The sequence below is a fragment of the Heliangelus exortis genome, chromosome 11, assembly GCF_036169615.1.
Source record: "Heliangelus exortis chromosome 11, bHelExo1.hap1, whole genome shotgun sequence".
In the NCBI taxonomy this organism is placed as follows: domain Eukaryota; kingdom Metazoa; phylum Chordata; class Aves; order Apodiformes; family Trochilidae; genus Heliangelus; species Heliangelus exortis.
In genome coordinates, this window is record NC_092432.1 from 5,731,112 (window position 1) to 5,755,971 (window position 24,860).

At 38.2% G+C, this 24,860-nt stretch overlaps 1 protein-coding gene and 1 long non-coding RNA gene across 5 annotated transcripts in view; one reads left to right on the plus strand and one right to left on the minus strand.

Annotated features, from left to right (window-relative positions):
* Nucleotides 1–24,860, plus strand: part of LOC139800807 (uncharacterized) — a 369,707-nt gene that overhangs the window by 133,020 nt on the left and 211,827 nt on the right. For both annotated transcript variants that reach the window (XR_011727954.1, XR_011727955.1), the window contains exon 2: nt 5,824–5,904. This is a non-coding gene — a long non-coding RNA (uncharacterized lncRNA). The remainder of the gene's footprint in view (nt 1–5,823; nt 5,905–24,860) is intronic.
* MCTP2 (multiple C2 and transmembrane domain containing 2) overlaps nt 1–24,860 on the minus strand; it is a 116,121-nt gene that overhangs the window by 26,307 nt on the left and 64,954 nt on the right. For all 3 annotated transcript variants that reach the window (XM_071754266.1, XM_071754267.1, XM_071754268.1), the window contains 3 exons: nt 19,927–20,028; nt 19,114–19,188; nt 18,189–18,308 (listed from right to left, as the gene is read on the minus strand). In XM_071754266.1, the coding sequence (XP_071610367.1) occupies nt 18,189–18,308; nt 19,114–19,188; nt 19,927–20,028 (297 nt within the window). The remainder of the gene's footprint in view (nt 1–18,188; nt 18,309–19,113; nt 19,189–19,926; nt 20,029–24,860) is intronic.

Consider the following 24,860-nt stretch of genomic DNA (forward strand, 5'->3'; position numbering starts at 1 on the left):
GCTTCCTAATTCTGACTGGTTAATTAGTTGCTGGGTTATAACTCAGACAGAGATGCTTTAATAGAGCTCCCACATCTCCTTCAGAAGAGTTGCTTTGCTGCTACTGCCACAGGAGAGGGAACTTTCATTACTGTGACACAGCACAGACACAAGACAAATTGATTCAGCTGTTCAGAAATTATTTAGCCTCGGAGGTATGGGAAATGATTGCTGTGAACCTTCAGCGCACAATAAAAGTTCCGAAGGCGTTTATAAAGCAAATCGAAATATTTCTGCATTTGACTAGAAATATTTCTGCATTCTAACAGCCTTTTAAGTAGTTCTGCAGCATCAGCTTTGAAAGCAGTTCTCAAACAGGCCCATGTCCTGCTTTACCAGTTCTCATGAAGCTACCTGACACTGAGCACAGCATTAGCAGCCCTGTGATATGGACACAAAGTCCTCACAGCCATGCCTGTTCTAATTTTCTCTTCATGCCGGGGAGAAGTTCTGGCCTTACCTTCCCTGAATTATTTTTCTAGCAGTACTTTTTGCCCAGACTCATGAAAAGTTTAGTTGTTGAGGTATGTAATGGCTATTGCAAAGAACAGCATCTAGATTCTTCGTAGTCTCCAGTCTGCCTTTAGCCTGATACATGGACTGGTAAGCAAAGTCATTAACATGTTCAGATCACTTGCTCAGTATCACAGAAGTCAGGGACAGAAACCAAGCCTCTGCTCCAGATGATTCAGTGCTTTTAACCAAATGTAGGTTTTCCCAATGTTTCACATCATCATTAGACCAAGTTCTGTCAAAAATAATCCATTACATCATTGACACTTTTTCTTCTGGGCTTCAGAGTGTTCATGAGAGAAGTCAGGAGGATAGTTGCCAATTTCTAAAATAAAAGTCAAATAAGTGGAAGGCAGCTTGTTTCTGCCTTACTTCTTCTAAGGCAATTCAAGAGTATAAAAGCCTCAGTATAAAACTGAGCCATTTAATTCACAGCATTATAAAACAATGATCAAAACAGAAACAGAAATGGGACAGACATTTCTGCAGAGGAAACAAAAAAGAAGAGCTCTTGAAACTCTTATTTAGACTAGAGTTCTATATAGAAGAGAACAGTAATATCACAGCCTTGGAGAAATGACCACTTGATTTCAGCTGATTAATGTGTTGCTGTTTCTAAGGGCCTAATAACTACAAGTTAAAGCTCTGGAGGTTTGGAAGCTGTTTCATCTGAAAATCATTGAAGAGGGGTCCAACTGTTCCTGTCAAGAAGCATGGAGTTTGAACAACCATGAGAGTGGCACTTTTGACAGCAGTACAAAAGATGAGAGAAGGCAATCTCAACTGAAAGCAAAAACAAACCCTTAGAAACATGTTTCAAATCTGTTTTTTCTGCCCCTCTGGTTCCAATTTAGGATCTGACTATTAAGAACAGATTTTAGACGGGTGTCTACTACAGTATGCCCATAAAACATTTGTCACCAGCAAAGCCACAGTCATGGGATAGAACAGTTTTAAGAGGTTTAGAAACCTTGCATTAGTTAGGATTTTCTCTTTAATTTTTCTGCACATTAATTGTTACTTTTTAACCCTAAAAAAAGGTCTCTTTTCATCCTGGCAAATCTTAGTGAAGAAGGAGATGCTGTGTTGTAAGCCAGAATAACTCTTGTAAAAAAAGTGTTGGGAGGAGAGATACATTTCATCAGATGGAAAAAATAAAAGTGAATGGAGATTAAGTGTATGGAAGGAACCTGTGGTAAAGGTTATTTTCTCAGCCAGTGTAGGCTCCAATGCTAATGAAATGCCTCATCATTGAAGCTGTGAAAAATATTATTTGAAACTCCAAGATTTGAAACCACACACAATTTAACTGAACTACTAACACCTTTGTCAAAAGCTTCCTTGCAATTTATAAACATGCTCTATGAAATCTGTGAAGTCAGGAGAAAAACCATAGCTGATACTGCTGTGATTGTCCAAGTCATGTTTTGAATGAAACCAAAGCACTGATTTCAAACTGACACACAAAGCTGTGCTCCCTTTTATTTAGAGGAAAGAGTAATTTCATACTTTTAACTTATCTCTGGGTTTTGTTGTCTCAAGTTGCCATATACACAGAATCAAGCTCTACAGAAGAGGAGAAATTTCTACAGCTAAATATTCAGAGACAAACTCCGTAGAAAACTTTTTTTTTTTTTTTTTTTTTTTTTTTAAAGCTTTCAGTCCCTCTGCCCCAAACAAAATACAGGATATTAGCCAGTAATGTAGGATACTGGCTCCCGAAAAGGGCATTCAAGTCCCTTGGAGGCAATAAGCCTGTCGACAACAAATTATTTCTGACAGATACTTATTCCTGCCCTTAGAATGAGAAAGTAAGAGTAGGGGAGGGAACGAACACACTCACATAGAGGGGGACATTTGTGTGTATGTGTACATATCTATTTACTGCATATATGGAGGTATCTCTTCCCAGCATGTGCAGTATGGATGCACCAACACAGTGGTGCTATGCTAACAGAAATGAGGGTACAGGTTGGGGGCTCACCCTGATGTGAGAGCAGTAACTTGGCTTGTGCATTGGACTAGTGAGAATATTTTAAAAAAATAAAAGGAAAAGCCTAAAATAATTATGGAAGTTAGTTTAGCTCAGCCCCTCCTCAGGGCATGGCAAATAAGGGAGTCACATAGTATTATTTCCCATTAAAGTCCTGCTCTCAAAGATATGATTTGTAAGAACAGATCCTCTTCCAAAAGTGCATTCTAAAATCACTCTTACTATCACTCTCCTTCCCACATCAGTCTGGTGTTCTTTCACCATGCCATGGCCAGGTGAGAAAGATCCCATCATCACTTCATAGCCACCAACCTGGAGTTCAAGGAGGAGTTGGTTATGAGCAGAGTGACTCCCTCATTGCAATGCAGTAACAAATAACAGGTCAGGAAGAGAAATGATACTTAAATAAACTGCTACTGTCAGACAATACTTTTTTATTTTAATTTTAATTTCCTCTTCATGTCCCCAACAAAAGATCACAGAGCATCTCAACAGAACATGCACTGCATTGAACAGCAATGACCAAAATAAAAAATTACCTGAAGGAACAGAGGCCTTTAAATATTTATGCCACATTACAAATGATCTCTGCATTGCTCCACACATCACCATACAATTTCCTAACTTTTAAGGGTGCATCACAGGAAAAAACTTAGTTTTCTACACAAGCTTTGTTGCAAGGGCAGATACAATTAGAATCCAAAACAAGAGACACACACAAAAATCCCACCTAGACGTCCCAAAGGCAAGCCAAAGGATCAAATTGTGCCCTGAAGTAGCTCTGTCTATATTACATGCATAACTGTACAGAACTGAGAAGTAGGAATAAAGGATATGTTTGTATAATTTGCTATCATGTAGACCAATCTGATTTTTTTAGAGATGCTTTGGGTGATAAAAAGCATGGCCATGTTTGCCCAGCTCAGTTGTCTGCACAGGCTACATGACACAGCTGCAAAGCCCTGTACTGCTGCCACAGCCATGTGTCCCATCTTTGCTTGTCCCAGCTGTAGCTTGCTGAGAAAGTGGCTCAGGCTGAGGTTAAGGGGGTAAAAAACCTGAGACATCCAACTTGTGATTGAAAATTTATAGTGTGAGGATGCCACTGAAACAGGAGTGATAGAATAAAGCCTTCAAAAGAAGGAGATAGGTGGATAGGAATTATACTCATTAGGGTTACTATTTTCACACCAGTCAGAACATTCAAAAAGAATAAAAAAAACACTGGGTCCCCCACTCCCAACAAAAGCCATAAAACAACCAACAAACAACTGAAGAAAAAAAACTTGAAGAGCATCCAAAAAAACATACTACTCCTTAAGTCAGTATGTGTTAGGTGAAATGGTGCTTTAAGAAAAAGCATGCTATCTGCAGAAGTCCTAGTGAAATCAGAAGAGTTGACAATATTAAAATCCCACCCTCCTCTTGAGACACTGCTGTTGGTAACTTCACCAGTGAAGGCTGAGATGCTATGCTTACAACTGCAAACCTACAAAATGTCCCACTCTGATCCTGAATTACCTCTGTGCTATTGGCACGTTCAATTAACTTATTATTTACTCAGAACAATGCCTGGAGTCAGAAGGAGATAAACAACAAGAGCATAAAATAAGGTTTTCCCTCATTCTGATAATTTTGGTTATATTAATGAAGTTCTCCAGCCTAGGAAATTAAACCCAAGATCCTTAGAGATCTCTCTTTAATGAGGGGTCAGGGAAGAGCTGCTCAGTACAAGTTTATTTCACTGAACTTAGCTTACCTATAAACTTAATGGGTGATAAGATTTATATATTGCATTCCAGCTATTTGAAGATTACCTCTCAAATTGGTCTGGGGAGGTGACAATTTTTAACACAAAGGGTGTGTGTCTGCAGGTGGGTTTTTTTGCCCTTTGAGGTACACACATTTAGTCCCCAAAACCTAGCACCACATCACAAGTCTAGCAGGGTGCCCCTATATACAGTTTTCTTGAGGCTGCTACTTTTTCTTTATCCCTAACCCTAAAAGAGTTTAATTGAAACAAGAACAAATACAGCAACACAAGTTTTGGGTTCTCTATTTATGTACGCACAAAAGTTTCCAAGTAAAAGACTTCAAATCCTTTTAGGCTGCAGACACTGAAGAAAAAACTGTTTGCTAGCATGCTGACTGGTCTAATTTTCCCCTCCTGCTTTTATCTAACATATTTTACATTTCCTGTGCCAAATAAAATAGAGTGAAGACTCTCAAGCAATAAAACTTAAAATTGAAAAAACGAGAAAAAATATTACAACAGTTTTCTATCTTTTGGGGTAATCTGCTGGGAATGGGTCAAGGGAATAAATCTGAATGCTATTTCTAAAGGGTTAACTATCACAAAGGCAGGGAGGGAAGATCCTAAAACAAAGGGGAGTAGAATGCCAAAATAAAATAAAATGTTGGTTTATAATGTAGCTAAATTAAAAAGCCATTTTTATCTCCAATGTTTTGGTTTATCAGCAGGGTCACAATTTTGGACATTCATACAGAAATCTGTTTACAAGGAAAACAGGCATTAGACAAGTTAAAAGTCTGATTTTATACTAAATAATTATTCAAAAAAGTGTCAGGAAAAAACTATCCATGTTGTTTAAAATAAGGCAAAAATGTAGGTTAATTTTATTTATTCAGGATAAGGTGAACACCTTAAGGGTATGAAAAAAAATGTCATTATCTGAGCTGAAAAATGTCTTTGTAAATATATTTGTTCATATCGTGAGAAACCTTAGCAGCAAGGGTCAGGTGGTGATGTAATTGCCCAATGAGGGAAAAAGCATTTTTAGTGAAAGTTTTCTTTAACTTTGGGCTCTCAACATTGGGTTACAACTGGTAACAAATGGGAAGCATAAATGATATGTTTAAACTACAGTGAAGATTTCCTCCTACATGTTCATAGTGAGTCAGAGAGCTGAATGGGTAAAAAGTGCTCTCTAATGAAGCAAGTATGTTTAATTAGATTTAATTCAGTGAGCAGTGGCTGGAGAATCACACATAAGGTTACTTCCTTGGCAGTCTCTAGCTATGGCATGAAAAAAAAAAATCCAGTTGCAGTAAATCCACGTACGTGAGAAACAGATGTGTGTACAAACTAAAGCTGCAACACTGCCCGGTACCCCCTTTTCCAGTATCTCCAGTCCAAAAGAAATTTTTCCAGACTGAAACAGGCCAAAAGAAAAAATGTCATTTAAAAAAAAAAAAAAAAAAAAAAAAAAAAAAAAAAAAATTAAAAAAATCCCAGTAAACCCAGATCACAAAATCAGCAATCTGGAAAAAAAAAAAAAAAAAAAAAAAAAAAAAAAAAAAAAAAAAAAAAAAAAAAAAAAAAAATTAAAAAAATCCCAGTAAACCCAGATCACAAAATCAGCAATCTGGAAAAAAAAAAAAAAAAAAAAAAACAAACAAAAAAAACCATAACTGAACTGCAGCCCTCCCCAAACCTCCCTAGAGCCCTCCCCAAAAAGTGACACTCACACATTGGACACTGAGAACAGCAAGACAACAACAAACTTCAACAGTTTCAGCAGGTTCCTCATCTGCAGTGTGACAAAATTGCTGCATTACAGAAGAAATGCATGAAGATAACTGGGAGATTCACTCTAATTATACCCTAAATACATTACTACTTTAAGCTAGCAACAACAGCAGTGACACTAAACAATCTTAAGTATTGACAGCATGAATGTAGCAGAGATTTTCCCCGAGCAGACCTACAGCATCTTGCTTTCCACAATACAGAACAATCTAAAAAAAAATCCCCAAACTTGCAAAAGTCTTGTAATTTCAGGCAGCTGTTCAGGTAAAACTAAAGCCAGAAGATTGTTTATTTTAATAAAGCTATTATATATGCAGCTCCAAATTAGGACTGGCAGGAGACTAGGGGATGCCTAAACCATCAGCACCTGTTTGCCCTGAAAATCAATTAAAGTCACACTATCACAGCAATCCCTTCTTAGCTAATAAAAGTTATGCAGCTTCAATGTGAGACTTGAGGTGCTTTGTGGGAATGTGCCTGAAATCTAAATCCTTAGTCTCACCTTACTTTGATACTAAACACAACACTGAACCAATCACTGCAGCATTTGCCACTTTGGGGTAGAGAAGGTGTTAAGGGAAAAGAGAGCCTGAACTGCTGTTCTGATGCAGTGGATTGAATATATTCAGTAAATTCTAACAATCCAGCCAAGAACATTATATAGAGTTTGAAGCAGGAGAAAACTGAACTCCTTTATGACACATGCCTGTTCAACATATTCTGTGCTGCAGAACAGATCCAACTTTACAAGTTGAAAGCAAGGGCAGTAGAGACATCCCAAGTGTTTCAGTAATTAAATGAATATGCATAATGAACCATATGCCCAAAGGGCCTGTTCTTCATGTGGGCCAGATTTTTGTTTGAATTTTTAATTTTTATATACAGATGAAACATTTCATGTAATATACCAACAGTGCAAAGGAACATGCTATTCAGGAAGGGAAGGAGGAACTACCCATGTGAGAATGATCAGAATACACTTGATAAATCCTGCTCCTCAATTTCTGATTCAGAACCAAGTGTTGTTTTTTTGTTGTTGTTGTTTGTTTTTTTTTTAATTAAAAAAGAAAAAGAAAAAAATCCTTTTCTCCTTTGAAACAGCTGTATTAGTCATCTGCTTGGAGTCTAAAAAAGAGGCATTAAATATATGTATATTTATATACATCACATATATACATTCCTATGTGTGAAATATACACTATTATATACACTAACACATTCAGATGCTGCAAGACTAGCAAAAACACAGACACTATCTCAAATTAAAAAGCTTCTGATCCACCAGAAAAAAAATAACTACAGGATGGGTCTCTGTTCAGCAGGACTGGAGTGTTGCAGGGAAATAGGACACACTCACATCTGTCTGTGAAACAGGAATGGACATTTTTTAAAAGATGAGTCCAATTTGACTCTCATTACAGTAATGTCATCCTAGTGTCAACATGAGGATACTATGGCCTTGTTGCAGAAAAATTAAATCTTCCAAATACTCTTGGGGATGGGCTTTCTCAGTAACATTCACATTTTTTCATCCCTTGTTCTTAAAGTGCTTTCCTGAGCAAAGGAATCATAAGGAATCACAGTAAGTCTTTTAAATCAGCAACAGAACTATTGGGTGCTCAAACTCATTTTCAAATATCTAGACTGTGATATCTGGTTCTTTTATGTGGTTCAGATTCATTGGACAAATCTCTGTTTTGCTTTGTAAAATGAGGTATTTGTCAGTGTGGGCATTCTGGTTAAGCAGCAGGAAAACTTACCTGCCTGAGCTTTACCAGAGTTGGTATTTTTTTTACATACATGATTTAGACTCTGTGAACCAAAAGGAATCAGGTATCAGACTTAGAGAGGGGAAGAAACTTTTTGGGGTAAACAGCAAGGAGTGCCTCACAGTAGCTCTGACTTAGCACTGCACTTATATAAATAAGCAGGACTAAGGACAACAGCAGTGGCTGTCACACCCACTGAGACAGCACCATAGAGATGTGGTGGGGAAGCACCAGCCCTGCTCCAAGGGCTGCAGGCAACAATGGGATCCTTCAGAAGTGAAAGGGTGACTTTTCATCACACTCGGTGAGTTCAGCTTTCCATGAGGCTTTGGGAGTTCCCATCACCAAATGTAAATGTCACGGCATGTAAGAGCCATCCCCAACCCTTAAAGTATTTAAAAGCTGAAATAATTAAGTTGTAAATAATGGTATTCGTGGCTCTCAGTCCTAATTCAGGCTTCATGCTTCTGACATTGCCTGGTTTACATGATCTAGTGGTCTCCATGGAAAGACAGATAAACTTCAATGGCTGTCAGAAGACGAAAATTGACACGGAGCATCACCTTTCCTGACTGTTTAAATCCTTTAAGGAAGTGTTGGAGCAATTAGAGAGGGAGTCTAATCTTTGCAGAGTGCATTAACACTCTCCGACCTCCCAAACAATAGATCAGACCTCAGACACATAATGCTTCCCTAAGGCTTTTTAACCAGAGCATTTGATCTCATAGTCACTCTGTGTGTGTTACTATAGGTATCAGTGTGTAAGGCAGTATTCATGGGGCATTAAAGGACCACTATCTCTGCTAGCATTCATACAACTTTTAAAACAGAAAGCAGAAAAGTCATTGTGACACACGCTGTTACAGAAGTACTAGTTCCCAGGGAAAAAAAAAATAAAAAAAAAATTAAAACCATTCAGAGGAGCTCTGCAAAATGTCTGCATTTTTATTAACATCATATTTCCTCTCCACTGCTACTGTTTATTACCCAGCTTTAGAATATGAATCTATTTTTTTAAAAAAGCATAGATTAGTGTTTTTATTCATGGAAACATTTATCTGACTATAATTTTAAAATAATTCATTTCTTAACCCCCATGGAGGGACTTGAGGGAAAGGGAATTAGGAAAACAGGTCTACTTTATTAAGGAAATTGAAATATATCATTGCACATAATTTTCCCAAATGTGCACATGGAAGTATCAAGGGAAGTTTTCTTAACTGCTAGAACAAGTCATCATCTAATTCCTGACGGGCATGTTCAGTGCAGAGAAAAAAACCCTAATATCACTTATCAATTATGCATTTTCCATTTAATATTCTAAAACTTTTTTTTTTTAATTGCCTAAGTGCATTTTTTTAATGGAATTAGACGTCCTTGCTATCATGTTCTGACAGGCCACCTCTGAACTATTCTTGTATGGACAATGCATACTGGGGATCCCAATAATCCAGATAACTGGATTCCCACCCACTGCTAAATAACAAGTGCTGCAGTCTCACTGAGCACTCACTGGGCTTTTCCCCCATGCAATGTATTTGAGGTCCAGTGCCTACAATACTTTATATGAATCTATTTATGCTTTTTATTAGCTGCAGGATTTTGCTTTACTGTTCTAGACCTACAAAAAGTGCCTCTTCTGAAGTACCTACAGTACAAATAGTTTTTGCTGCTGTTTAAATGGGTATCTCAAATTTGCCAAGCCAAGTGCATCACAAATGACAAAAAGGTCACATGTACCTAGTATATTTAAAAACAAACAAGCCTTCAAAGTCAAAGTGTAATGCAGTTATTTCTAATCTGAACAAATAATGCATCTAATGCAAGTTGACAATTGGCTTTGACACAGAGCTGTGCAGCTCCTCTGTTCCATTAAAAGATGAAAGTTGAAGGAAAGTACAGAAGACAGCAACTTCTTCCAAAAAGCAAGTAGAAAGTTCTGAACCTGAGCTCATCAAGTAAATAAGGCTGTTCTAGTGCAGACTCTTCCTCACAGGACACTCATCTTTCAGTAAACATGCTGACTTTACATGGGTAATGTTAAGACTAAAATAAATCGAACATTAGGCTGGGGCAAAACACTACATGTTTTACATATTTATTAACACTTCTCAAAACCACAGCTAAGCTTTTCTGCAGTGTCACAATTAAAATGAATAGATTTAGTTTTCATGAAGAGGTAGGGGAAGTGATCAAAGCTTTATTGTTGCTAATGGTACCAGTGCAATCCTTTACTGTGGTAGTAGCCAAATTTATTAATAATTGATAGCATAGATTTTTAAAAAATCATATTTCTGGGATTTTGTGGTTACCTCATTACTTCAACTTTATTTGCCAAGGAATTCTGAAAAAAAACCAAAGGGGATATATTATGATTTAAGGTCTTTTTATTGCTCTCCTTAAACAACCCAAAAACTTCCTGACTGATGAAGATTAACCTCTAAGTCAAAGCACATCTTAGCTGCTTGTGAAAAAAAAAACCAACTAAAAGAAAACAGGCTTTTAAAAGTATATATTTGCTCTGTAGCTTCTATACTAAACCTCTTTTATTTCAGATCTTGTAAAAGATCCAACTCTTTCTTATTAAAAAAAGTAAAATTCCTTAAGAAAAACACCTCAAGGTGCATCTACCTCCATCATAAAAGCAAAATGGTGCATTACCTTTAAATAGGAAATTTCTTCCAGTTGTCAAGATTTCTGCAACTAGTGTTAGATTAGCGCTGAGAGAACGGGTGAATTAAATTAAAAATAAGATAGTTCAAGCAAGAGAAAGAAAACCTGCCAGAAAAATCTGACAGAAGCTTGAGTGTGGAGCTGGCTCATTCCTGAGGGTCCATCGCCATCTACAGGACTTTAATCTTTTTCCAAAATCCTGCTACTCCTGATCACACAGAACGGTCCCCCAAATGATGGAGATTGTTAACTGATGATAATCAACCCAGGCTTGCTCAAGTTAATGGAGTTACAGTGATTTAAACCACCTACAGACATATCTCCACTCATTCCGTGTTTTCTGAGTGTAAAACTGCCTTGCTCTTTCAAGAGAATGCACTATGTTAAGCTTACATCTGTGTTAAAAGTAAAGGATTTTTATTTTTTTTTAATTAAAAAGAATAATGAAAAGCCCCACAAAATACTCCACCAATGGCAAGGGAAATAATTGTCAACATCTACAATCTTCCTGTAAAACTAAGTGCTTTAAAGTACTTTCTAAGAGGTGCCCGGTCAAAGTAATGTGAATAATGAGACAAAACCAAGCAGATCTTGACTGAAAGAAAATCAATACTCCTGGGGTTCTGGGGAAAAATACACACACTAAGTAAAAGAATTTTTACTTTTAATGACAATTCCCTTTCCTATTACATACCATTTTTGTAATAGATGCCACGGGTTTCATACATTTTATTTTTGCTTGGGGCCAAGCTGCATAACTTCTTCCAAATGGTGTGCATAGTGCAAATCCATGGCAACCTCTGAGAATTTTACATGCAAGCTTCTCAAAGTCTGATATTTTTCAGAGTGGTGAGTAAGTAGCTTCTCTCTCATAGTCCCATTTAATGGGTCTCACACAGATGAAGCATTCATTAAACTTAGAAAACTAATTTCATCTCTGTTTATGCAATTTCTAATCTACAATACAGTGAACTTTCAGGAAAGGCACCAGGCAAATTGGGAAAAGTCACTGGATCTCTTTAGGACCAGGTAAACTAGGAAATGGTTCCAAAGAAATTCCTCTTGTTTTCCAACATACCAGCAAATTGGTAAAAATTAGAAATTACAGCTTTCTCACAAATTCTGAAGATGGTAAAGATACTTAATCTGACATTTGTCTAAAGAATCTAAACCTGCAAAAAGAAATCCACCAAAAGAGAAAAAAGTCAGGTTTCAGGCAGTGTGCATTTCAGGCTTTCTTTTTTTTTTTCTTTTTTTTTTTTTTTTTTTTTTTTGGTAGCAAATTTCAAATATTAGGATGAGGATATGTAAGAATCATGAGCTACATTCATCTTTGTCATGTGAAAGCTTTGCAGTTGCATCTCAAGTACAGGAGTCAGTGCTGCCTTCATGGATAGTGAATTTGATCCTTTCTAACACATTTAAATAATAGTCAAAGACCAAAAGAAACCACCATAATTAAAAGCTAAAATGTGATTAGTCTCACAGCTAGGAGAACAGAGCATATCTTCTAAGGTGGTTAGAAACAAGAGTTCAGCAATGTTAAGTATACAAATAAAATCAGCAACAGGAGAAATATTTTACCCTGCCAAACAAAGCAAAATAAATACAAGCTACTGAGACAGAAAGAAAAAGTGCAAAACAGCATAAGATCAACAAAAATCTCTTACAAAACTCTTCAAAGGACTTCAAAGGACACAACATTATATATTTGGGGACCAAAAAAAAAAAAAAAAATACAAACCAAAAAAAGAGGGGAGGGCTTCATAAATCAAACAGCTGAAGTACGAAACAATATAAGCAAACCCCAGCCAGACCCCAAAGAGGGTTTGCTCTTCATAAACATCAGATCAGGCAGCTAAAATTATTACCAAAGCTCTCTTGTAACTGTCACCTGTGGTGGGGTGTAATTACAGGCTACTGCTGCAAGCATGCCCACTTCATATGGCAATAAAAGGACCTACAGCTTGCCAAGACCAGGCAGACAATGGAGAACAGACACGACCTGACAAGAGCCCAAAAAAGATCAGCTAGGGAGATCAATAAAAGAATGACAGCTTCAAAACAAATGACAAAGCTTCAAACCACACACACAAAAAGGTGATATCAAATTAGCTGAAAACGCAAGTATCAAGCAGAGTTCTCCAACAGGTCACAACCTGAGCAGGCAGAGAGGCTGAAATGTTTGCAGAGGCATTTAGTTCAGGTTGTAGCTGTAAAGATACATTTTTCACTGGGTTTGTTGTTTTGTTTTGGGTGGGTTTGGCTTTTTTTTTTTTTTTTTTTTTTTTTTCTTTTTGTTCTGGCTTGGGGTTTTTTGTTTGGGTTTTTTTGGGCTTTTTGCTTTTTTGTTTTTTATAAAATGTTTGATTGTTTGGGCTTGGTTTGGGGGGCTGTTATTAGATAGCTAAACAGCCGAAAACTCTAAATTTCTAATCCCCTTCTGGAGAGTGATAGCCAGATAGACACCTTAGAGCAAGCACCTTCTAGGGCTACACCTATATACAGTAACACAGCTGAATTTCTTTCTCATTGCCTTAATTCTCTTCTGGATGCATGCATACACATTCCTGCTCACCAGCTGCACAGAGCCTGATCCTCTGGCAGCACAGAGATTTTACCTGAATGCTTTGACTATAAAGTTTAACATACAACTAACATATTAAAAGGCTTTATCATCAACTAAAAACAATGCCATGCAATTAGAGAGCAGGGATTTGGGTGTCTCTCATTACCAGGGGAATCACTGCTACTATGGAAGTTTAGAGCAGGCAGCACAAAAAGCACTCAAAAATATAAGCACAGCATAGACTATATTTAAGAGGAAGCTCATCAAAGCCAAAAGCAAGGGATTCTTCTATAGAGGGTATGTGACTTGTTAAGGAGGCCCATAGGAAATGAGTATTACTGCTCAGATGCAAAATATGGTTTTATTTTTATTTTGGAAAAAATTCACTGGTAAAAGGCAAATTCCTGAAACCCCTGAGCTGGAAAGATCAGACCATCTATCCTTTTTAAAGTTAAAAAAGGGTATTTGTGCTGGTCCCTGCTCAGTTCCTGTTCACCCTTCTCTAAAGCTTCAAACATTGCTTTTAAAATTTTGTTTATCCTGTTGTCAAGCTTCTAAGTGGTTATTTCTCTATTAACCTTGTCTTTGTTTGTTCTTGCATTTTTGAAAGAGCTGGAAGTAACATGTGTTTACTTTGCTGTGTCTCTCAGCATCATCAATATCCCTGTTGCTATTCCAGGAATTTTAACTGCTGCAGCAAAACTGAGCCTGGGATCTCAAGCTTAAAGTGTAACTCCCCTCAGCCACAGAATAAGATGGTAATGTCAAAATTGCTGGAAAAAGGGTAAAAACATCTCCTTTAATTATCTAGAGAGAAGCCTGCTTCTCATCTGAGCAGTTACTTGCATGTTTCAGGCGACAGCTTCCCATCCACACACGGGAAAATTTCACAGGCACTGCCACGAGCAGCGTGGAGGAAGCAGGATGGAAACGTTTCCTCCATCATTAGGAAAGTGCTATTACTGGGATATATTAGCTTGAAATAAAAACATACCTCTGATCTAGCCTCCTCTCTGGAGTTGGAGAAAATAATTTTCAAGATGTGCCTTTGCCAGGGATTTAGAGGGAAAGAGGGAAGGAAATGTTAGGGCTCTGAAGAATTACTTACTAGGTCAAATTCTTGAAACCCTGCCTGTCGCTCCTCCTGCAGCACCAGCTCTGACCTTAAATACGAATAAATTTTTGTGCCAAAATTTTATTTTATAGCTGCTCTGTTTAAACAGGAATTGCATTTGTCCCTCTACTGACTGCTTCTTTAAAACTGTAACAAAACACAAGCTTCAAATGGGCTGAGAAAAGCCCTTAGCAAAAGCTCTACAGTAAAGCGGAAGTAAAGCCCATCTCTTTTGCATTAATACATTTTTTTGTCTTTTTTTTCTTTTTTCTTGTTTTTTTTTTTTCTTTTTTAGTTTTTTATTCTTTCCAAATTCCCTATTCAGTAATTGAAGAATACTCATTCTTCTTCCTTTAGGATTACATCTATTAATTTTATTTAGCTTTTTCATGTGGAGACATTTTAATCTACCATTACTTTAATGCTGTTCCCGAATAGTTTGGGAACAATGATTTATATTTCATATTCAGCTAGGAGGTCCAAGAGATGCTTGGCGACATGGTCTCTGTCCCAAGTTGTGTGGATTTCACTGCTGTTATCAGGCTTCCTTTTCCACAGATTCCTCGTGTTCCCTGTTCTTCCATGTTCTTCCATAACTCCCCTCCCACCAAGAAAAAAAACAAACCAACAAACACTCATTTTGTGGTGCAAGAACATGCAGGAGTTAAAGTGGATGTTTTACCAATTCATTGCCATATCCAGGGTTGAAATATGCTTAGTACTAACAGGACTGGAACACTTTGTGTTTTGCTTGGGAAAGTCTAACATGCATCAGGCACTCATCCACATGCAGAATGGGAGAATAAGTAAACTCCAGAAGACTTAGATTTTGAGCTAACAAACATCTTCCCTAAGGGAAAAGAACATTTCATCCTTATCAATAGAAAATAAGCAATTTTAGAGGATTCTGTCAGCAAGCTAATGGCCTTTTGCCTGTAGGTCATCACTATAAACATAGCCCAGCTCAACAGGGAACAAAAATTGCTCATGCCTAATGAGATGGTTGGTGTCTCCTCTGAGAGATGACTTAAACTGGGCTCAGATCCACCTCCTGTATTACAAGCTGAAGTGGCAACATGTTAAAAAACACACTCAACAGAGATGCCCAGAAGTTCATAGCCTACAGAATCCCAACTATCCCGCTCTGCTGCTGTCCCAGATTAGACTGAAGCAAATTGGCACATTAATCCACATACATGCAGCCTCATCCAGTTTGCCACCCTGTGACTCCTCTGGATTCCAGTTCCCACAGACCAAGAGGCCAAAACCAAAACCGGGGCATCCCCCTTCTTAATTTAAAAAGCTTAGGAGACTTTAATGGAGAAAGGTGCCAAAACCTGCAGCAAGGAGATCAAAAGTTCAATGACCAGCAGCTCCGCTGGGCATCCACAAGCTCCAGGGCTTCTCTCCTTACAAATCTGCTGGCTTTTTGGGAAGTCCAAATCACTCCAAACTGATCCCATGCATGTCATTTCCCCAGCTGCCCATCATTAAATAACATCAGTCAGTTTGACCAGAAACTCCACATTACATCGCATCAGCACACATTCCTTCCTTTCCTCCCATTACTAACCCATCATAAAATAATTATCAGATCTACTGCAATGTCACTGCAAAATAAATGCCTCTGCATGCTGCATTCCTTGGCTGGCTGGCTCAGGCTGCCAGCTAGGGCTGAGCCTGAAAAATAGCTCCCACCTGTACTCAGGCTGGCAGCAGCCTTGATTAGCAAGAAGCCTCAACCTGATATAGTGGGACATGCTGCCAGTAAAAATGAAATATGCTGGCATGGGTGAGTGTGCAGAGACCCTGAAGCAAATCAGTGTGAGTGCTGCCAGTCAGACCAGAGGTGAGATGGTGGCTGCTTTCCCATCCTTTGCCTGAACCTGTCAATGTCTCTTGCAACTATCATGCCAACTTAAAAAAAAAATATATGATAGTAAAAATTCCAGGCAGTATATCCTTCCAATTTGCACCAGATTATAGGGTTTTTTTAATGCAATTACTGTAATTTCATTAAACGACATAATTACCATTAATGCAGAGAAAACTGTCAATAGAAGGTGTAATTATGTTGTATAAAATCACAAGCACAATGTGCAATGATGCATAATTCCTCATGAAGATCATTCTGTGATGAAAATTAACTTTTAAAATATTTTTAAAATACATATTGTTCAGGAAGAATGATTCAGTTATTACAGACTTAACTTCCACAACCAAGGAAAAAACGGGAGCAGAATAGGCAGGAAGTATTTGTATGTGGAAGGAAGTGTGGACCAGGAATTCAGTTTACAAATGCATCAAAAGGTTAAGAACACAAGTTTCCATGTGCATGAGTGGGAAAAGCAACCAGCTAAGAACTATAGGGATGACTCCTTAGCAGACATTCCCTTAGGCAGCTCCAGCTTTTTGGATACCAGTGATGCAGTGTGGAAGTGATGTCTCAATGGAGAAAGGTGTGACACAAGCAGTGATGAGGACCAGATTAAAAAAACAATATGGTTTCCAGTAAAGATGTTTATAACCCATAACTTGCAACCTGCCCATCCTTTTTTTCACTAGAAACCAATTGTTTCTCTATAGACCCACTTTTCAACCTTCTCCTTCTCTCCACCACACTTCCAAATCTTTTCTCTCCAGAAAACTGAACTTCACAGCTGTAACTGTGAAACAAACAAACATTTTGGTCAAAAATTTCTTAAGAGCAAATGTCTTAACTACATGCTTAGATTCTTGCTGTATGGTGCAGGCAGGATATCATCACTCTATGGTCCTTCCCTTCCAGCCCCAGTGTGCATGAGCTTCCAATTCCCTGGTGCACAACTGTGCCTGTGTCAGCAAGATACCAGCTGCTCTCATGTCCATCAGCTCTTGAACCATCAACTTTTGACATGACCTAAATTATCTTCAAGCAACAGAGGAAGGACTCCCACATCCTAACTACTCTTACATACCAGTCGTCCCTCTGACCTGTAGGGTGAAAGACAGCTCCTTAGTCTTTGCTCTGGAGCTTCTTTCCATCAGGGATGGTCCACTTTACTCATCTGTAGCAAATACACTGAAGACTTTCCCTCAAAAGAACCTTTTAGTGACTTATAATTCACAGACAGTAAAAGGGGGAGAAACATCTTGGAGATGTGGCTATTATATTGCTTAATAAACAACTCAAAAACTTTATTTCTGCATGCTGGACCACCACAAAGCCATTTTGCAACCTTTAATGGCATGCCAAACATTTCAAGCATGAAGAAAATGTCACACTGCAGAATAAAAAGCAGGCAAAAAACTTTTTGTGCTTGAGTGGATTATGAGAAAACTGCAAATGGGGTGTTTACTTCCAAGAAGAAAAAAGAGAGAGATGAAAAGTGGGACAGACAGGTGGAGAACTTGGCTTTTTTGTTTGCATAGCACAGCAGAACTCACTGACTGATCTTTCCCTTTTCTCTCTTTTTTTAAAAGCAATGTATTATTACCACCAGTAGAATAGATTTGCAACAGGCAGTGTCAGCAGAACTGCTTATGGGCCATGGCAGGCACTGATAATCTGCAGTTTGTGCTGCCCTATTGCCATGCAAGATGGAAGGGACAAGACCCATCACCTCCCTGTTGCCACCACCTCTCTCCTATCCTATCACCCAATTGCCATATTTTAACAATGTAAAAGAAAAAATAAAAAAATATCCAGAGTTACCACATGGTCACAGCCTTTACATGGACAGGGGCAGCCTGGGTGCTCCATGCAGGCTGGTGAACACCTCTGCAAAGAAAGGCTGTTCCTAAAGGTCCAATTTCCATGCCCATCTGGCCCAAGATGCCTTGAAACCCTCAGCCCTGCAGCCACATAGCTACCAAATGCCAGTGACAGCAAATGATAAAGGGCTTTACTCTGGTGGAAAGGAAGGCAAGGTAACACTCCAGATTTTCCATCACTTAGCCTCATGCAATAAAGGAAGAAATCCACTTACCACAAATGCTATCATGCTCTTTACAGTGGACTCCCAGAGAAAGCAGCTCCGAAGGAATTGTATTGTATTCCATATTGCCATGGTGATTTTTTTCACACGATCAACATTTCTTGATAAGATCTGATAAATATTGAGTGGGAGGAGGGGAGGAGAAGAGGAGTTTAATCAAACACTTTAATATCCTACTATTGCTTCAGAAACAGGCATAATTTAAGCTACAAATGCATGCCAGGGCACAGATTACAAATAAAGCCTCTCTTTCAGAGGCACACTCCAGCTCCTGTCTGCTTTCTGATTACACTCAAACCTTCCAGGTTTTCCTCTTCCCTTAGGGGAAAAAAAAAAAAAAAAAAAAAAGAGCAAAATAAAAAAAACACATATTGATGCCAAAACTAAATAAAAGAGTAACAAGAGTAACATAAACCTACCTTCATTTCCCTTCAATTCTCAAATATAGCTTTTTCTCAGGAAAAGGGCCAGAGTGAATGTAATCAAAACATTGCACCTCTTCTTTACGTGCTTTGGATTAGTCCACAGAAATAAATAGAGAATTTTAGCCTTATTATGGAGGTCCTTTATTTTAGAAAATTATAATGAACATCACTCTAAAATCCTACAGACTTTTTAAGTAACTACTTTAGACCTGTTTTTTTCCTTCCCAAAGAAGGGAATAAGGCTTTCATTGGGCTCTAGTGCTGCAAACTGTGCAACATCCCCACTCTGAAGCACAAAGCAGAGCTACTGATGCAGACTGGATCAGAAAACAATTTCATGTTAACAGAAATAAACCTTTTGATGTGTACGAAATACACAGAATTTACATGTGTTCAGCATTTTATGCATAAATAGGTTTTACTCTTATGCTACAGCAATTCAAACCTTTCCTAAACGGATGCGAGAGCTTAGCCTAGACCCAAATTTTCACCTTTTTAGAAAATTTGCGGTTCTCCTCACTAAAACGCTTTTCTCGGGGCTTGAATGTTCTCATACTTGCTTTTACCTAAAATAAAATAAAATAAAATAAAATAATATAAAATAAAATATTAAGATACAGAGTTTCAAGTTTATTATTTCAGTTTTGTATTACCAATGTTGATTAGGAACTTTCAGCCTTTTCAGCCTCTATGTGACTTAGGAGGAGTGTCTAGGAAAAACATGGATGAGTTAAAATTGGGCAAGGCTGGACTCGCTTCAGCAGTAGCAGAACTGCAGTGCAGCCCCACGATGGCCTTAATAAATAGGATTTAACTTGGTAAAAGGCTGCAGGGCATAAACAATTGAGACTGACTTAGCCACTTAAAAACTAAGTGCACCGTGTACATGCCTCATTAATTTTCCTGTCAACACCCTGGGAAGAGAACATCATGGGTCAGCTTTTTGGGGAGAAAGTATGTATTAAAAGTAATGTATAATAATCTAAACATTAAGCCCTCTTTTGGCTGTTGCAAAGGAAGCCGTGGCATACAGTAATCGATACCTCCTTCCTCTGGCACCTGTGGTCACTCAGTCAGTCCAAAAACACCCCAGCACTGTCCTATGCACCTGGATCAGCTATCAGAGAGCTGTGATAGTCCAATACTTCTTCAACTATGGTATGAAACACCCCTCCAACACCAAATGCAACGGGGTCAGTTTCCTGCATGGCTCTTGGTTTTTACAGATTTTACATCCCTGTCCTTGTAGATTCACAACAATTCTTGCACCAGTGATAAGCAAAGAGAAAAATCTTTCAACTTACATGATTAAAGAGGACATCCAGCTCCAAGTAAATTACTCCTTTTGAAGCACGTTCCAAGTCTTTATTTTTCAGTGTGTAACAACTTTGTTTACCATTTCTAATCTATAGTTTGGAGGGGGGAGAAAAAGCACCAGTATTTTCCCAACTGTAATTCACAATATAATTTAAAGACACTGCAACCAAATAAATATATAAATTACAAGCACAAACAAAAACAAACAAAAAAAAAAACCCCAAACCATCACCAAACAACAAACCAGCCTTCCCCAAATCCTGATCAAACCTTGATAATATACTTGGAGCCTGAAATACAAAATGATCGTTGGATTAGAGACCTATAAAATTGCAGATTAAATCTCTCATGGTCCAAGTTTAATTTACAGACCTTGTACTTTATAGTTGAGCAGCGCACGCAATAACCAGCCTGAACATTCTGCCCTGGAAGCCAGTGAGTTGATGGGAAGTAATCAGCCTCTGTTATTACGGGTTTAAAATAGGATTTTTCTTCCAAAGTTCAAGAAAAGAGCCCCAAACAACAACTTGCCATGAAACCACTTCTTAATGCTCAGTTTATCGCAAGGTTGTCAAATTACTACTCAGGAAACAAATGCAATCCAAAGAAATTAATCAGCTTAAGTGGAGAGAATACTAGTGTAACAAATGTTCAAAATTAACTAATTTGTGCAAAATACTTTCCCTCCCACCCCTGAGTTTCAATACCATTTTTATGCTTTAATCCACTGGCTGTCTCTATTACAAAATAAAAAATAAAATAAAAAAACACCCAACCAAAAAACCTCCCTCACCATTTTGTAAACTATTTGGCTCAAATCAAAAGCATTCTCTCCTCAAAAAGTGATGTCAGAGATGTATTTATTATACACAGTAGGATATGTATTGATTAAACATTTGGCTTTTTAGGAAGCAGACCAGTTAATTCTAAACAGCAGTAACATAAAAAACTGCAGCTTACAGAAAAGCTACATTCAGGGACTGTAATGATCAAAGATTAAAGATAAGGGAGGAAATTTGGGGGCATGAAATTGCAACCATGTTTAAAACGGCTATTGCTGCTCTGGCACTGAGAAGAGGCACTCATATAAACCATGGCAGAAATGAGTAAGGGGAAAAAAAAACAAAAGGCATAATGGGAACCAAGTGGTTTTAGGAGACAAGGTAAAGGTCACTTTCCTTCCCAATTTTGCTCAACCCTTTCTGTACCAATAACTTGACAAAATGCAGATGGGATTTCTGCCTAACAGCTGAAAGGCAAGAGGGCTCTCAAAAGGACCAAGCTCGCATCTTCACTGTAGTGTCCAAACAGAACTCAAATTTTTCCTACATCCTCATACAAAGCTTTGCTTAACAAGATGCTAGGAGTTCTGTAGGGATCTGCAGAATTAATTTAAGAACAATAAATAATAACAACAAGGGGCACTTCACTAAACTGATCACAAGGCACCTCTGCTTTCAGTGCAAGGAGTACACATAGCGTTGGAGTTTGACAGCAAAGAATACTGCAGCTCCCAAGACTGGAGCAGGGAAAAAAACTACTGTGCAGTGCAGTGGGCTCAGATAACCTGCAGCGCCAAAGCAGAAGAGCTGTTCAAGTGGCTAAGCTCTTCTTTGGGCCAAATGGATTGGCATCACAAGGTCCTCAGGCCAACTGCCACATACAGGATTTTCAGCCTATCATACAAGATTCTGCTGTCTCAACACTTCTTCCTCTCCTCAAGCAAGGAAAAAAAATAATTTTAAAAGCTACTGCATGAAAATGAAACAAAGCTTGTTTGTAAATTAAAGTCTTTGTTCACTTTCCCAAAGTAAATAATTTACTAATGCTGACAGAAGACTTGGTTTGAGGTTTCTATCCCTTTGGGGCAATGGGATGCCACAGCAGCGGGTTTAGACTGAGCTTTGATTAGTGGATTCTCCTGTAACAGAAGTTATGCTGTTCCCAGAGTGTCTGCAGAGAAGTAGGGGATTGATACATATCAATATCATAATTCTGGATTTTTTGTAATTATTAATTTGGAGGCTGAATTTCAATGTTTTTCTTTTACACATATATCTAACATTTCACCCTATTACCTTAGATGTAACAACTATGGGAAGTTCTCTTATTCCTCGGGATGTATATTTTGCTTACATCTTTCAAGAGTCTAACAAACAAGGAAAAAAATGTCACATGCTGCTAAAACTATAGAAAAAGGAAAATAAATGCTGTTGCCACTGAAAACGTACAAGTCTGATATGGTGTTCCGCACTCAAAAAATGCTTCTGGCTTTGGGAAAAAGACTTTTTAAGAGCTAGAGCTGAATCAAACATTTTGGGTGGGGTTGCAGGTGTGTACACAGTCACTTTCATGTCATCAGCATGTAACTTCCATCTCTGTCATTGGAAATGTTTGTTGCTTCAGAAACTTTTTTTAATGGTGTCACTATTATTGCTACTGCTGTTTTAAACTGAACAGGGCAGAAGGTAAGGCAGTGCAAATACAATTTTACAGTCAGATTCATTTGTCATCTTTAATTCTAAGTGTTTGACTTGTCTGGTAAAAGATGTGCAATTATAAATCAGCCTAAGACTAAGCAGTCCTACTAGCTTTCTACCTTCTGCAGAGGAAGCAAGCACATGAGAGAAAAACAACTAGCTACAAAATCACATTTCTCCATTGCATTTTCATTTGGATAAAAAGAAAAAAAAAACTTCAGAAAAGTCAAAGAAAAATATCTCTTACAGTTCTGGCAACGTGCTAAGCCAGTGTGGTTCAGCAAAAGGTGTAGGGTAATTCTAACACCCGTGACTGCACGGAGATTTGATCAGTGGCATGCCTCAACTGTGCCCAGAAGAAAACATCCAAAATAGCTTTTAATACTCTACATTTTCATTGCATGCTGTTCTTGGGCCAGAGTTCAGATTGTGTTCAACATCTCCCTCAATTTTGAGAGACAGCCAGTCATATTAATTTCATTTTGTATCTATTTCGTTCTCCTCTCTGGGTTCTTTTCTCCAGTATCTGCTGTTCACAAACACTGCTTAAATGCTCTCTCCAGCTGTGGAAAAGGTGAGCAAATGTTGCATCCTGGGGCAGGGTCATGGTATAGAACTAAATATCAGAAAGATCAGATTTCTTCTGTCACCCAAACAGTTTTTGCCACATATCTGATCACACACAGATTTCACTCAATTAATTTCTCTGATAGTTGTATCTAAAATAGGTTATCTTTCCCATTACTGTTTACATCTACTTATGGCAAAAGGGAAGAAAAGGAATTTTTCAAATTAAAAGTGAAAACACCTGCAAGTGAGATCCCTAGAGAGATAAAATCAGTACTATTCCTTTATCGATGATGTTTTATATCCTCACTGAATACAAATACCTGCATTCTATGCAAGGTTTTTTATAGCACACACCATACCGGGGCTCAATCATCAATTAAGTGTGTCCACAACCCTGTGATTTACACAAGGACAGTTGTTCCTACCCCACCAACATGCTCTGCTTTGTAAGGTCACCATCAGAAAACCTTTGAAAAAGAAGTCAGGATTTTCATCCCACATGAAATGCCCTGGTATTTGGGGCATTTCCCTGTTCTGAATCAACTCAGAAAGACAAAATATCAGTATCTTGACAGCATAATTCATCTATTCTATACCAGAGTCCCTTCGCCACAGAGGACCATGCAAAGGAAATTATCAGTTGGAAGAAACAGCTGCAATTCTTTGTTTATTAAGTATTTGGACCTACAGAGGAACTTCAGACAGAGGCAACTTCTGGCAGAGCTTTAGCCCAAGGAAGAAGCACTCAGGTACACAAGAGCACTGTACAGTCAAGGCCCGAAGTGCACCAGGTTCCTTTCAAATGAATGAATATATTTGCTCAACTCTTCCCACAGATGTCCCCAGTAAAACAAATGTGACTAAACACAGTATTGATGTAGCCAGCCAGTGCTAAATCTATTAAGCAACAACCTTCTGACCACTTGGGAATTTTAATGAAATAGCAAGAGCTGAGATTGATATGACACAAACCACAAAGCAGACAGGACCCTTACACAGCAAAGGGTGTTTTTTCATTGCTCTTGTCTCAAAGAAATATGGTTTAGTGGCTTTTTTTTTTTAACATTGATTTTAAGAAAACTTCACTCTGTATCCAGCTTTGATGCAGATTCAATGTCATATATTGATGACCTGACAGAAGAATGCTGGGTTAAACCTCTGTACATCAACACCTGTGACGTGTGGAAAGGGTAACGGCTGCTCTCCAAGGGTAATTCATCTAAAGCATTTGGGACCTCTGATAGCATTGCTTGAGCTCATTGCTGATGCACCATGTCATACCATTTGCTCCGAGTCACATAAAGCTGTCTTGTAACAACCACACACCTACCCTTATCAAAGGACATTTCCCCAGGAAAAGATGAAAGCCAGCCACATTTGATCCACCTGATTGTGAATAAAGAGGAGGTTCTTTGTTGAACAGTCTTGCAATATACCTTGCAATTTTGTGTGAAATTGCCGTTCATCCAAAAACTCTTTGCCCCAAACGTTTCACTTTAAAAAAACTTCTGTGGGAGCAAAAGTAGAAGCAAATTTGGGGTTCTGGAAGAGCACTGAACCAAAGACCAAATAGATATGGAAGTGATGGTCTAAAAGAATGCAAGCAGCCACATGAGGGCTTCCAGGAAGTCTGAGGAGAAGCTGAAAACTCTGGAAGCACAAAGATCCCAGGTATTACTTAACATGACTGTTGATACCATTTTGGTGAGTAGTGCATGGTTGTGGGAGAATTCAATTCAGAAATAAGCTGGTATTTTTCTGCAAGAGATGTGGGATTTTTTCCCCATTCCAAAATTTCTGGTTTAGGACAGGGATGCAAGTCAGAACAGACTGCCTCTGTCACCTCACAGCTGCCTTTAGTGCATAAACGC